Source organism: Phacochoerus africanus, chromosome 5 (assembly GCF_016906955.1).
Source record: "Phacochoerus africanus isolate WHEZ1 chromosome 5, ROS_Pafr_v1, whole genome shotgun sequence".
Lineage (NCBI taxonomy): Eukaryota > Metazoa > Chordata > Mammalia > Artiodactyla > Suidae > Phacochoerus > Phacochoerus africanus.
Window position 1 is genome coordinate 102,584,296 of NC_062548.1, and position 15,627 is coordinate 102,599,922.

Below are 15,627 nucleotides of genomic sequence, written 5' to 3' on the forward strand. Positions count from 1 at the left end.
TTTTAAATGAAACAGATTTCAAGTATAAGCAAAAGCACATCTCTTTGCTTGTTTCAACTGAACTATGCTATATGTATATATTCCTCTATTTCCTGCTCTTACACTGGAATCCTATTTCAGGACAGAACAAAATAAGTATAATTAAGTGTAATATCCTGGATCCTATCTAAACCAAAAAGTACTTCAGTACTTAGGTTAAAATGCTGCCCTCTCAGCTAACAACTCGTTTTCCAATTCAGAGCTATCACTTTCCATGAACACGCACACATATACACACACAAATGAGCTTAACTTCTTTTTTGGCATCTTTGTGCAGTTGGCTTACCACTTTAAAAACTGTTACTTACTGCTTTTGAAAAATCCAGGCATCCTACTCCACGCTCAAAAGTTCCAAGTCCAATAATCTGCAGTGTAGATAGACTAACTGAATCCCACACTCTGACATGGGGTTGCAAAGGCTGAAAAAACAAGGGGGAAAACACAAGATAGTAGGACTTCACTAGTATTTAGGTAGCTGAAAATAAATATCACTACCACAAGAACTGCTCATCATCTTAAACATCTAATAAAAGATAGCTATTACATTTACACACAGCCCTCAAAGAATCCTGAGCAGGTATTTTCTTCTTATACTATGAAAATAAGGAAATAACAAAAAAGATATGTATATTATTTGAGTATTTACTATGTGCTATACACTATTTTAAGTACATCACATGTATTAATTTATTTAACTCTCATAGACCTATGGGTTATATGCTATTATAACCACCATTTAACAGACAAGGAAATTGAAAGAGATTTAAATAACTCGCCCATAGTCATCCAGCTATTAAAAGGTGGAGTCAGGATTCTAACTCCAGCAAATTTGCTCTGGAAATTCTGCTTTTAGCATTACTTTCATTCCTGAGAAAATAAGACTTTTAAAAAATCACTGTCCAATAAACTGCTAAGGAAATGGTCCTTAAATAGACTTTAGAACAGGAAGGGTCTTAAAAGTCATCCAATATAACACCTTCAACTCCTTTTCTTTAAAGAAACAGAAGCCACAGAATGTCATGAGTACAGTCATATATAAGCTAATCAGTTATTAATATTCACTGTTGAATCTTACAAATAGGGGATTTTTAAAATGTAAGCCAATTTAATAGTATTTAATAATAACTGAAAAAATTTAAGGGTAATCAATTCTGGTCACATATAAAATCAAGGGGTCTATCAATTCAGGGAAATTATAGTTACCTCCTAGGAAAACACTGATAACTTATTCTATGGTTAACAAAAACTTTAACAAGCTCAGTTCTCTCATTTTTATAAGTAAATAGTGTCTTTAGGGAGAACACATTCCTTTTCCCCTGCTTACACTAGAAATCTCTTAACAGTTTTAAAAGAATTTTTAAAAAAGAGTTGTGCTTAAAATTATAATAAATTCTATTCTAATGCAGTATCACTAGGTACAGAATGCATAAAATTGTGCCACTCACCCTTCCATCCTTATCCACTCCAGCTATCTGTCCAGTTGCAATCCTAATTTTGTCAGGATGTATAGCAAGGCTAGAAAGTGGTATTAACAACAATTTTAAATATAAGAAAGATGTAAAACTGCAGATCTATGCCTCAGTGTATTTTTCAAGTCATTTTTAATCATAAAAAAAAAAATCTCACCGTGACTAATTTTTTAAAATTTTCTTCAGCAAATCAAATAGCCATCAATTACCTAAAGGATTTCTTTTCTAAGTTTTTTTTTTTTTTCTTTTTAGGGCCACTCCCACGGCATATGGAGGTTCCCAGGCTAGGGGTCGAATTGGAGCTGTAGCTGCCGGCCTACGCCACAGCCACAGCAATGTCAGATCCAAGTCTCATCTGCAACCTACACCACAGCTCACGGCAACCACGGATCCTTAACTCACTGAGCAAGGCCAGGGATGGAACCTGCAACCTCATGGTTCCTAGTCAGATTTGTTAACCACTGTGCCACAACGGGAACTTCTTTTCTAAGTTTTGAGCTGTACCTCTTCTTTGTTAAACTGAATAAATGACTGGAACACTAAATTTGAAGAAAATATTTACTCAAATATTATTGTGGCATGATAAACTGTTTTCATTTGTTCAAGTTCCTTTCTAGTCCTGCACCTAGGAATAAATATTCACACAGTTCTACTACAGTAAAGGTGCAATAGTGCATCATGTAATTTTACTTTATTAAAATATAAGCACTTTCCCATTATGCTACATAATCTTTACACATATTATTGACTTAAAAGCTCTTCTGCCATTTCTATTTTTCTACAAAGGAACACATCAAATCCTTAACTGCTAGGCCACCAGGGAATGCCTTTAATTAGTTTAGTTCTTAATGCTAATCTCTTCTAAGTCAAACTCTGGCAAGGAACTTTTAAGTACAAATTGAAAATAGCACAACATTTATGTTCACATTTCTCGTGACAAACATACCAGTGATAACCAAGATTTTTTAAGAAGACATCTTCATGTCCATATCTAGAATCCTTCTACATCTTGCAACCAAGGGGTAAGCTCAAAGTGAGAACATAGGGGAGTTCTCATTGTGGCTCAGTGGCAACAAACCCAACTAGTATTCATGAGGATGCAGGTTCAATCCCTGGGCTTGCTTAGTGAATTAAGGGATCCGGCACTGCTGTGAGCTGCGGTGTCGATTGCAGACATTGTTCGGATCCTGTGTTGCTGTGGCTGTGGCATAGGTCAGGAGCTGCAGCTCCGATGTGATCTCTAGCCTGGGTATTTCCATATGCCGCAGGTACAGCCCTAAAGAGAGCCACCCCCCAAAAAAGTGAGAATATAAATTTTTTGTTCTTGGTATGTATTGCTCATTACTCTCCAGAAAAGTGGTTATCATTTTAACTGCTATAAATAAATAAAAGTGTTTTAAAAGTTTCACTACAGGAGTTCCCGTCGTGGCGCAGTGGTTGACCAATCCGACTAGGAACCATGAGGTTGCGGGTTCGGTCCCTGCCCTTGCTCAGTGGGTTCAGGATCTGGCGTTGCCGTGAGCTGTGGTGTAGGTTGCAGACGCGGCTCGGATCCCGCGTTGCTGTGGCTCTGGCGTAGGCCGGTGGCTACAGCTCCGATTCGACCCCTAGCCTGGGAACCTCCATATGCCGCGGGAGCGGCCCAAGAAATAGTAACAACAACAACAACAAAAAGACAAAAGACAAAAAACAAACAAACAAACAAAAAGTTTCACTACAATTTCCCTGTATCTTTTAGAATGCCTTGATAATTTAATTGGTATAAATGGTATCATTTTAATTTCTCTGACTGCTAAGGAGGCTAGAATTTGTCAGTATATTTCTTTAATCCTATTTTCTCTTAAATAGTTTAAGTCCTCTATTGAGGTCCATTATATTAAAAATCTAATATTAACATTTTGCCATATTTAATGCAAATCTTTTAAAACACATTTTAAAAAGTAAAACTGCTATATTAGGAAATATATGTGCATGGTTCAAATGTCAAAAGCTATAAAAAGACATATTGAGAATAAGTGTCTTTCCTACCCTGCCCCATCTGGTAAAATCTCATCTACTTCACTACCTGCAACCCTGATTAATCACTGTGATCAGTTTCTTTTTATTAATAATTCTAGAAAATTTTTACTTAAGTGGAAGCCCAGATAAACATTTATTTTCTACCTCCTTTTATACAAATGGTAGTATACCACATATTTTCCCCTTTCTTTAAATTCTGTACCTAGGAGTGTATCTTAGGGATCTTTCCATAGCAATACACAAAGACCTTCCTCATTCTTGCTTTACAGCTGCATGGTAACCTATAGGTGCATCACAGTGTCATTAGTCCCAGCTACAAGATATTCAGGTTACTTCCAATCTTTACTATCACGAATGATCTCGTCAATAACTCTGTACATATATTATTGTTCTGGTAAAACACTCGGTATTTTAGTCAACTCTAAAAGTTTAATATCTATATAATATTTTAACATATATTAGAGTAATATATATTAGAGTAATTTTTTTCTAGATAAAGATACAGCTGCCAGAAGGACAGAGAAGATAAGCTTTTAAATACTGGAAAATAATGAATTTAAGCAACAAATAATTGAAGCTAAGAAGTAGTAAAATTAATTGAGTAATTTATAAACATGCCTAAGCATATAAAAAGAATTCTCACATTTTTTACAGTTTGACACCCTATGGGATACTTTGATCCTATTCAGCCATGATTTCTTCCTCCACCGCCCAAAATCCTCACTTCCAAAATTTATCTAATAAAGTAAACCCTCATTAAATATTTAGAAACCAATAATCACTGCCTAGTCTGGCCCACATGTACTTGGTGTTATAGGCCAGAGGAAAGACTATAAAAGATCACAGAAAAGAGAAGAGGTCCCAACTGAGATTTATAGGTGCTATGTTTTACTGCTGCAAATACCACATCAACCATTTTGGAGACCTTTAAGTTCTTTTCTTTCTTTTAAAACATATTCTTAACAATGCCCATAATATCCTTACGTTCTGAGTTTTCCTTAAGAAACCGTTTTCAATAAAAACCCATATTTAAAAAAATACAGAAGTAAGAACATGAAATTAAAAAATGAACAAATGTTAAGAGGATACCAACCATTTCACACAGTCTGTATGACCCAGGTAGTGTCGTTGAGTTCTCTCCTCATAATTAAATAGTACTACTACTGATGCTATGAAATAAACAATTTCCCCAGTAGGAAGAAGGTAAACATTAGCCCGACAGTCCTTTCCACGATAACCATATCTTAAAAGAAAGAGTCAAGGTTATTAATCAACATACTTTTCAAAGTGATAAATGAACAAATTTTTCATGGATACTGAGGCAAAACAGGAAGGTATAAGGAAAAGGACCAGACTGGAACTAGAAAACTCATGTTCTGCCACTAGCCTTTGTGTAACCTTGAGACTTTTAATATGCTTCAATCTTAGTTTCTGCATTCAACAAATAAACACATCTTGAGCTCCTAATGTGTGTCAGGCACAGAAATGAACAGAGTTCTGAACAAAACAAATGTAGGGTCCATGTCCCTGGAGTTAATGCTTTTGCAAAGGTGATGAAAATTAACCCAAATATATCATTAGAAATTATTGGAAGAAAAACAACAGGATGCTAGGAGAAAGCATAAAAGGAGGATATAATTTAAATGGAGGGAGAAGGAGTTCCCTGATGGCCTAACAGGTTAAGGATCTGGCTTTGTCACTGTTGTGGCACAGGTTCGATATCTGGCCCAGGAACTTCTGCATGCCTCAGGCACGGCCCAAAACCACCCCCCCCCCAAAAACAAACAACAAAACAAACAAAAAAACACCCCCAAAACCAATTTTTAAAACAAAAAAATGGAAACAAAGATATCAAAAGAGCTATCTGAGGAAAGAAAAATGAAGAGATAGAGATCAAAAGAGCAATCTGAAAAAGTGACATTTATGCTTGCCCTAAATGATGAATAAGAGACAGCCAGGCATTGTCTCATCCTGGCAGTGTCTGCTAAAAAGCTGTACAAAAAGAATCACAGGATTGGTGAGTTTTCTCAAGCTAATTTCTGTCAAAAGGAGGGAATGATTCAAAGGGTAGGGGAAGCGGATTTAAGAGATTGGAGGCAAAGAGCAGAGTTCAAACTATTAGCTCCCTTCTATTTAACTGAGTTTCTCAGAGGTTCTAAGAAAAGTAAGACTTTCTAAGTGAAATTAAGAGAGCTCTGTTTTATATACTCATTTTTTTTTTTAAAGTTTGGTGGTAAGGAAGTTAATTCTGGAATTAGAATCCACTTGCTAATCTGAACTCTTAATAAAAAATTCACATTATTTTCTAGGTTACAAGATGCTTAACTGATGTTTTCTTATTCAATTCTTATAATGGACCTGTGAGGTAGGGGTTATTAACCTCTTTTTTAAGTGAAGGAGGCAGGGCTAAGTGGGAGAGCCAAGACTCAAACACCAGTCTTTCAATTCTAGTCTGATGCCTTTTCTACCACACCGAAAGTACCTGCCTCCATGTTCACAGAACAGTGTTTACCCTATCTGATATTAATTTTGGTAGTTTTGAATTGCTAATAGCAAAATATATTTAATATATGAAAGAATTACAGATGACATCTCTTTACTTTCTTAAGTATCTTGCTATGTTTATTACATTACTTTTTTTGGTATAAAGACAATTTTGATAGAAGTTAGGTAAACAAATATTTCTTAAACTAAAGACGAAGCAAAGAGATTTGCTGTCATGACAGGAAAGGATACACCCACTCCAGTTTGAGCTTCTCAGGAGGCAGTTCTGTTCTGATGTCGTCATAGTTGTCAACATCAGAAGGAATGAACATTGTGATTGGCCGACCTCGCATAAACATTTTAATATATTCTCCTTCTGTTGAAACACAAGGAAAAAAAATGATATGTATTTGCTGAACGTCATAGAAAAGTGGATTATTAAAGTGATACAATAAAACAAGATAAAAAATAGCTATAGTTCTATTCTCATTACATATACTTGCTTTTGTCTAACAAACTAACCAAAACACTGGAGGAAAAACCATTGGTCACTTTCCTAAGTGAGAATAACTATTTTCATAATTAAAATATAAATTATCTGTATTTCATAATTAAAATATCAATTATCTGTAAATATTTCAACAAGAAGGCCAGGAAAGCTGAGGTGGAAAAATGCAAATGAAAATCATTTTGTGATGGAACTTTCCATGACAGATGAAAAGAAGATTATCAGGATAGACAACAACCATGTCCACCAGGCTACCTGATCAACCTACTGACATTTAATGACACAAAACACATGGCCTCAGAATATACCACGAAGAGGGGTCAGACATCTTCATAAATCAGGACGGGGATAAAGACTAAGAGCTCTTTTGCACAGGACAGTAAACAGAGCTGGGAGGAAAAGAGGACCAACTTCTCTCACTTCACAACTGTGCCTACCATCAGTCTTGAGTCTAAGCAACTAAATTCAATTATGATAGACTAACATTTTATTTTTTATTTTTTTGTCTTTTTGCCTCTTCTAGGGCTGTTCCCGTGGCATATGAAGGTTCCCAGGCTAGGGATCTAATTGGAGCCGTAGCCACCGGCCTACACCACAGCCACAGCAATGCAGGATCCGAGCCGCATCTGCAACCTACACCACAGCTCACGGCAATGCTGGATCCTCAACCCACTGAGCGAGGCCAGGGATCGAACCCACAACCTCATGGTTCCTAGTTGGATTTATTAACCACTGAGCCACAACGGGAACTCCAACAACTATTGATTTATATAAATAAAAGATATTTATGCTTCTGTGTTTATAGCTATGTTTCTAACTGGAAAAGTGTTTCCTAGCACTGTCTTTAAAATGTTAGTCTAGGAGTTCCTGTCATGGCTCAGTGGTTAACGAATCCGACTAGGAACCATGAGGTTGCGGGTTCGAGCCCTGGCCTCGCTCAGTGGGTTAAGGATCCGGCGTTGCTGTGAGCTGTGGTGTAAGTTGCAGATGCGGCTCGGATCCTGCATTGCTGTGGCTCTGGCGTAGGCTGGTGGCTACAGCTCCGATTCGACCCCTAGCCTGGGAACCTCCATATGCTGTGGGAGCGGCTCTAGAAGAGGCAAAAAGACAAAACAAACAAAAATGGAACAGTCTAAAATTAAATATGTTAAAAAGATAACTCCAGAATCAAATCACTATTCATTTTATACTTTTTACAAATGAAAACAATACTTCACTTAAGTGAACAGATGAGATTGTTTCTTATGTCTTAAAAAGCAATCCATCCCTGGCCCCAGCATCACGACCTATATATAGACAGGTTTAATGAATGTTGATAGTGGTTGTGAAATGTTTACAAAAGAACTTTTCTAAAAGGGAAGGAGAAAAGGGACTAAAACCTAAAAGAAAAGCACCTAAAAGGGACTGAGTACAAAAGCACAGGTAGTGTCTAGAACTAGCTAACTTGTCTAGCATGATATGAAAAATAGGATCAGAAACTGAAAAAGTGATCATCAACCAGAGGCTTCTACAACCTTAGGACCTCTAAAAATGACCTAAGGAGAAGAGTACGTAATAATTCAATAGTTTATGTAATGCAAACCATGAAAGAAAGAGGAAAGAGAAATTATTTGCTGAATGTCTCCAAGTGTTTCTTCAGAGTTAGATTTTTAAAATTGTGCTTGTTTTGGGTGAGAAGTTCAAGTTATTTTTATTACTACTCACAATGTGCTCGGGCTCAGGGTTTGATCTAAGAACAGGCTAAGACCTCCCACGCCATGGTTTTAACATCACATGATGTTATGTCTTTATTTCTTCTGAATCTAAGAGTGGGCTCTGCTTCCTGATGAGTTTTAGCATAGCTGGACTTTGATGATAACTAAATGACTGTCATCTGTAGCTATTTCCCTTTGGCAATCATCTTTATCCATATCTCCTTATCATTTTTTTGTATAGCTTACTTTCTTATAGGTGTCAATTTGTTACGTAGCTTTCCTCCTCCTCCTCTTTTTTTTTTTAAGAATAAAAATTCTTAAAAGGAGATATCCTGTGCTTTGGGATTTTTTTCCAAGATCAATAAGTGGTCTATAGCATAAATGCTTTCTGAATGAAAAAATAAAACATTTAATAGATGTTTCTATTACCAGTTAAAAGAGACTGTATGTCCAGCAAAAGGAATGGGTTAGGGATAGTATCAAAGGAAAAAAAGTACTCTCCTTTACTAGGACAGTTCAGAATACTGCAGTGACCCTTTACCAACGTAGTATAGACAGAGGAACTGGTGTTCCCATTACAGCTCAGTGGGTTAAGAACACAACAGTGTCCACGAGGATGCGGGCTTGATCCCTGGTCTTGCTCAGGGGGTTAAGTATCCGGTGTTGCTGCAAGCTGTGGAATAGGTCACAGATGCAGCTTAGATCTGGTGTGGCTGTGGTGTAGGCCTGCAGCTGCAGATCTGATTTGACTCCCTGGCACGGAAACTTCCATATGCCACAGGAGCAGCCATTAAAAAAAAAGAAAAAAGAAAAAAAAATCCAGTGAGAAGATTATTGGAGTAAGTTTAATAAAGCGACCATATGAAAAGGGAGTTGAAATTTTAAAAAAATAATAAAAGAAGAACTATGTATCTAGTGCCCACAAACTTTTCTATAAAATAGAAATGGCAATGCATGTTAGGATAAAAATGCCTTTCCTGCCTGTAAACTGGCAGTATATTTGTTAGAGGCCAAGTATATAATCTAGGCACTGCAAAAAACTTCCGAGACTAAGAGGGAGGCAATACACTACAATGGAAAGAGCATGAGCTTTGGAAAAAGACTGATTGGGATCTGAACCACAGCCTTACTCCTTCCTAGCTATGTGACTTTGGCCTCATTTTCCGAAGGGATCCGAGCCTCGTCTGCAACCTACACCACAGCTCACAGCAACCCGCCAATCGTGAGCCCACTGAGCAAGGCCAGGGATCGAACCCGCAACCTCATGGTTCCTAGTCATATTCGTTAACCACTGCACCATGACAGGAACTCCTAAATTCTGGAATTGCAAAGTTTCGGATACCATCTCAGAAAAAACAAAGAAACATTCTACCTGTAGCTCAATTAAGGGCTTTGGCTTTTTTGGTTTGTTTCCAAATGCACACCCTCTCAGCAGGCGATAAAATATGCCTTCTCTCAGTAGGTAACAAAATACAGAGACAGGGTCAGTAGGAACTGCCATCCTGTATTATTACAGGTAAATTTTACCTATTCTTTCAAACACAATGCTCAGTTTACACCGGTGTGATCAGGTTTTAAGACTGAACATGCCTTGAGCCAACAGGTCAGAAAACACAAGGCCCTGAACGAAAGAACCTGCATTGGAATTCTTTAAATGTAGATTAAACACGAGTTAGTGAAGGTATGGGGGGCTGTCCTCCAGTTTCTGTCTGCTACAAGAAAAAGCTTCTAGAAAGCACTTAGTGATGTCTAGTTTAAGTATTAAGTATATGTGAAGAAAATGAGATCTAAGGTCTCAAGAGTCATAGGGAAATTTTTATTATCAGATAAAGAATGTTTCTTCATAATTTACTTTGGCAAATGAAATTTGTAGTTTCTATCCAACCAACACTCATAATTTTGGTCCTTGTAGGATTCTGATTTTTTTTTTTCTTTCACTTTGAATGTATGAACAGTATTTTCTCTCTGGAGGAAGCTAAAATATATAGAAAATCTGCCCAGTAAGCTACAAGCATCATGCTGTAAATTCTAACTGTGAATAAAAATGCAAGAAAATTTATTTATTGTTTTGTTTCATTTACATAAATAAATAAATAAATAAAGGAGTTCCCACCGTGGCTCAGCGGAAACAAATCTGACTAGTGTACCTGAGGATGCAGGGTCGATCCCTGGCCTTGCTCAGTGGGTTAAGGATCTGGTGTTAACATGAGCTGTGGTGTAGGTCACAGACAGCTTGGATCTGGCATTGCTGTAACTGTGGCATAGGCCAGCAGATACAGCTCAGATTCGACCCCTGGCTCGGAAACCTCCGTATGCTGCAGGAACAGCCCTAAAAAGACAGAAAAAAACAAATCAAAAACAAAAAAACCTTATCAAATGAATAATATTGTACTAGGACCTAAGTACTACATCTAATAATAAAGAGTCTTACAGGAAAAATTATTCATAGTTTTAATTTTGATGTGCTAAGTCTATTTATCTTGTGATGGGAAAGAATCCAACAGACCTAGGGAAAAGAGTAATGAAAGGGGCTTAAGCTTCAAGGATATGAGTATAGACAAGGATCTGAGTTAGTAAGAGCCTCTTCTTAGTGGTAAAACATGTCCTTTTCCCACACCGAGCCTCATGTATATCTCATTCCACCTCCTACTGCTTTCAACCACGGTTTCCTTCCATCTAAGTGCTAATCACGGTGTGCAATGTACTGCTCTTCTCTGCTATACCTGAAGGACACAGACCTCTCAGGTAATTTTCTCTGCTTCCACTCATCTATATGTACCAAATGTAAATAGGCTTGTTTTCTATTCAAAACAGATGATTTAGAGCAAGTCACACATCTGTCAAAAAAGAGCTAAAGAAATTAATAAATCATATTTTTAAAAGACTGTCCAAAAATGACAGCTATTTTAGATTAGTAGTTCAAGTATAAGAAAATGTACTGTGAAATGTATTTTTAATGGTCATCTTTTCATCTTAACTCCACATATTTGAGTGCGAAGTTTTACTGTCATATATATTAGTAACTAAAATTTACTTCGTTCTATATGCCAAGTACTGTTTAAACACTTTATTATCTATAATTTTATAATAATCCTTTGAGGGTTTATTACTATCTCAATTATAGATGAGAAAACAAAGTCTTAAAGAAAGTGAACTAATCTGATTAAGGTCAATGGTGAAACCAGTCTCGATTCCAAAACTCATGTGTTGCCTATTTATACAACTCTACAAGTAGATTAAGCTGTATAGACAACTCAAGTGTAACTGTCCAACACCAAACTCTTTTCTACACATCTACTCCTCTTTGAATGTTCCTTTTTTTTTTGTCTTTTTGCCTTTTCTAGGACCGCTCCTGCGGCATACGGAGATTCCTAGGCTAGGGTCTAATCGGAGCTGTAGCCACTGGCCTACACCAGAGCCACAGGAATGTGGGATCCGAGCCGTGTCTGCCACCTACACCACAGCTCACGGCAAAGCTGGATCCTTAACCCACTGAGTTGAGAATGTTTCTTCCTGATTTACTTTGGCAAATGAAATTTGTAGTTTCTATCCAACCAACACTTATAATTTTTTGATATATATAATAGGAATCGCTTTTGTAAATAAAATTTGCATTTTTTTCTTTAAGGTATTTCAACCATCACTTAATCTATATTTAATTCTAAAGGAGAGAGAAAGTAATATATAATAAAAAGAGAATGGCGAAAATCAACTTTAGAATTTTTATATAAAAACAAATGATCCAAAGAAGATTGAACATGTTTTTCTTACTAGAATCAAAGAAAGTAAAAATCTAGAAACATCGAGTTAAATCTCTAACAAAAATTTTAACCACACTGTATATGGTTACCATAATAACTAGCGCAGAAAATAAAGATAACTATGATGCATAGAAATGAGCTGTAAAAAGCATGCACAGAAAGAACATGCTTTTACTTAGAAGAGCATGCTTCAATTAGATTTGCAGGCAATCAAAGGAGAATGTAAAACTGATGTGTAAGTCTTATCTACTTGGCAATTAAATTAAATACACATTTACAGAAAGTCTGCTCTCCTTTTTTGGATCAGAACAAGCCAACAACAGCAAGTAGCCAGAAATTACAAATAAATCAAAAGAAGAATTTTAAGAGGAAATGGATTTGCTAGACTCATATTTTAAGTCTTAGCTTTAAGAAATGGGTGATTATTTGCAATGAAGTTGGCAAGACAGGAAAATAAATTAAAACTTATAAATCTTTTAAATGGCTTTTCTTTTTTCCTTTCTTTTAGGGCCACACCTGAGGCACAAAGAGCTTCCCAGGCTAGGGGTCTAATCAGAGCTACAGCTGCTGGCCTACACCACAGCCACAACAACGCAGAATCCAAGCCACATCTGTGACCTACACCACAGCCCACAGCAACACTAGATCCTTAACCCACTGAGTGAGGCCAGGGATCGAACCCACAACCTCATGGTTCCTAGTCGGATTCGTTTCCGATGCACCACCATGGGAACTCCTTAAATGGCTTTTCTTAGTACACCTTTTTTTTTTTTTAAGGGTGAAATTCTCCTTAGTATTTCATACCTCTTTGTAATAATATACTTATTTCTACTGTTGACCTTGAATCTTCAGAGCTCATAGAAGATTTTTAGAGAAGTGGTTGGATTCACTAGTTCAAATTACCATATTTTCTTTATTAAGAGGACAGAAAGTATAAACAATGAAAAGCCAAATAAGAGATCCAAGAAAAAATTAACTTAGAAGGCGACCAACTGTGTAGCTTATTCTTACCTTGACTGTTTTTTTCACGGGTTGACATTTTTGCTGGTTGAGACAAAAATGACATATCTTACAATAAAAATTGGGTATTTTCTTTAAAGACTATAATAAGTACTTTTTTTTTTTAAAGCTGTGAGCTAATAAAGTACACTGAATGAAAATGTCAATATTCTTATCAATAGCAAAAATTTCACTGATGTAGAAAAGACAAATATTTTTTAAAAAGGACTTTCAGTTTACCTTGGTTGATGATGACATCTTTATGCCTACAAAAGGAATTCAAAGACATTTATTTTATAATTTTATTTGGCTGACCATCATAATCATCTGAAGAAACTGAAAAAGCTTCAATGCCTAGGCTACACCCCAGATAAATCTCTAGACATGAAATTCGGGCATCAGTATTTTTTAAGTTTCTCTCTGGTTTCAACTACTAATATATACTATTTCATAAAACACGAATATTCCATAAGCTCACCTAGGCAGTGAAAGCATAGAATTTATGAAAAATACTTAAATTTTTATGGGATTATTGAGATTTTTTATTTGATTTGAGAGGTATTAACAAGAAGATATAGCTTTTCTTTCTTTCTTTTTTTTTTTTTTTTTGCTTTTTAGTGGCATACGGAAGTTCCCAGACTAGGAGTCAAATTAGAGCTGCAGCTGCCAGCCTATACCACAACCACAGCAACATAGGATCAGAGCTGCATCTCTGACCTACACCACAGCTCACTGTACCACCAGATCCTTAACCCAGTGAGCATGGCCAGGGACCGAACCTGCATCCTCATGGATACTAGCTGGGTTTGTTACTACTGAGCCACAACAGAAACTCCCAAGCCTTTTTTTTTTTTTTTTTTTTAAGAAAAATACACTTAGAAGAGACAAAGAATAAATTACAATATAAATTTTAAGAAATGATTGAAACCAGGCATATAATTGTACATGCAAACATGACAGTGAAAGAATAAATAATTTTCAGATATAACTGAGATATAATCTGAGAATTTTCAGATATAATACTTACTTGTCTGTATTTTTTATAACTTTGGATATTAATTTTGATGTTGAAACTGCCTTGAATAATTTGTTACGGCTATCATCTGAATTTTCCCATGAATTATGTGACTTTTCAGCTGTTGCTGGTCGTTTTATGCTGCAAGAAACATATTAATTTCTTAGAGAAAGATTTTATATATAGCAATGACATGTAGTTGACAGTTAAAATAGAACATAAAAGCAGCAATTAACATTTTCTTAAAGCTAATCCAGAAAAGAGAAGGAAGGATTAGTTGAAAGTTCTGTGCCTGGATGAGTGTAGGAGTTAAACAAGGCAATTATCAAATCTGCTTTTTAATTTTCACTATTACTCAGAAGATTCACTAGAACAAATATTATTTGTTTAAAAAAACTTGCTTAAAATCAGAGTAATTAGTATCTCATAACTGGTGAAACTGTGTGGATTTTCGAAAAAAAAATCTACACTTTTTCAAAGTTATTACAAGGCTCCTATTTTCATTTTTATGTTCTCATGTAAATTATACATGGTACAAATGCCAATTACTAAATAAATTGTGGGACTAAAAGTAAACTCTTATTTATAACTTTTAGAGGCAATTTTACCCATGATCAAAAATAAACACAATTTAACACAAGGATGTTGTATTATCAGCACTGATTCCATATATTTACAACTGAAATATTTTGATTTATAAATGATTTTTTTTTTGGCTGCACTGCTAACTGTCCTACAACTCATCCAGTCTTCAATACTTTTTGTAACAGTATATCCAAAATTTAGAATGGCAAGCACATTTCCAGGAGACCTTAAGAAGCTGAAAAAAAGATCTGGGACAAAGAAGACGCCAAGTCAAATCAGAACCTTAAAGAGACTGATTATCAAAAAGCCACCTTTAACCACACACAATCCAAAGTTGCATAACATTAACAAGCTATATCCAAGGAAAACTCCCATGAGACCAGGCAGAAGAATTACAAACCATTTAGATAGCATAAGAATCTGCGTGAGAGAGACACACAAGCATTTTAAAAATGTTAAACATGCATCAATCAAATGAAGGGTGTTGTGTTTTCCCAAATTTCCATTAGAGTTGAGGCAAAATATTAAACTAATCAAATAAAAATATATTAAAATGTTTTAGGAATGGATGTCATTTATTTTTACTAAAATCCTAGCCAGTTCTAGAAATGATTTAATATTTCCCTAATATTTCCAAGCAGAAGTATCATGATAAAATATATCTATACCTAATCATAAAACTTGAATCAACATCCCTAAAGCAGGCACATTTCATAAAGATAGTCTAAATATTTGATTACAAGGCAGCTGTAGTTTGAACTCCCAGCATGCAGTTTAGATCCCCAATTTAGGCTCACACACATCGTTAGAATGTTTTTCCCTTCTCCCCCCTCTCATAACTTTAAAATATTAATTATTACAGACATAGAGAGAAGCTCTCGAGCAAGCCTTTAGCACTGAAAAGATCAGGTGAAACGGATTCTTACTCAAGCAAGAACTTATCCTCCCAAAACCCAAAACTGAAAGAGATGCAGTAGCAATGAGGAGGCATTTGTTGCGAAGGGCCCTTGCATGTTGAAGGTTGTAATGATGCCAAAATAGCGTGAGGATAATT

General features: G+C 35.9%; 1 protein-coding gene across 4 annotated transcripts in view; it reads right to left on the reverse strand.

Moving 5' to 3' along the window:
• EML4 (EMAP like 4) overlaps positions 1-15,627 on the reverse strand; it is a 147,904-nt gene that overhangs the window by 51,577 nt on the left and 80,700 nt on the right. For 2 of the 4 annotated variants that reach the window (XM_047782198.1, XM_047782196.1), the window contains exons 5-11: positions 14,001-14,129; positions 13,214-13,239; positions 12,986-13,018; positions 6,264-6,387; positions 4,621-4,770; positions 1,485-1,554; positions 348-458 (exon numbers count right to left, since the gene is read on the reverse strand). In XM_047782198.1, the coding sequence (XP_047638154.1) occupies positions 348-458; positions 1,485-1,554; positions 4,621-4,770; positions 6,264-6,387; positions 12,986-13,018; positions 13,214-13,239; positions 14,001-14,129 (643 nt within the window). The remainder of the gene's footprint in view (positions 1-347; positions 459-1,484; positions 1,555-4,620; positions 4,771-6,263; positions 6,388-12,985; positions 13,019-13,213; positions 13,240-14,000; positions 14,130-15,627) is intronic. The other 2 variants (XM_047782199.1, XM_047782197.1) reach the window with 1 other exon arrangement.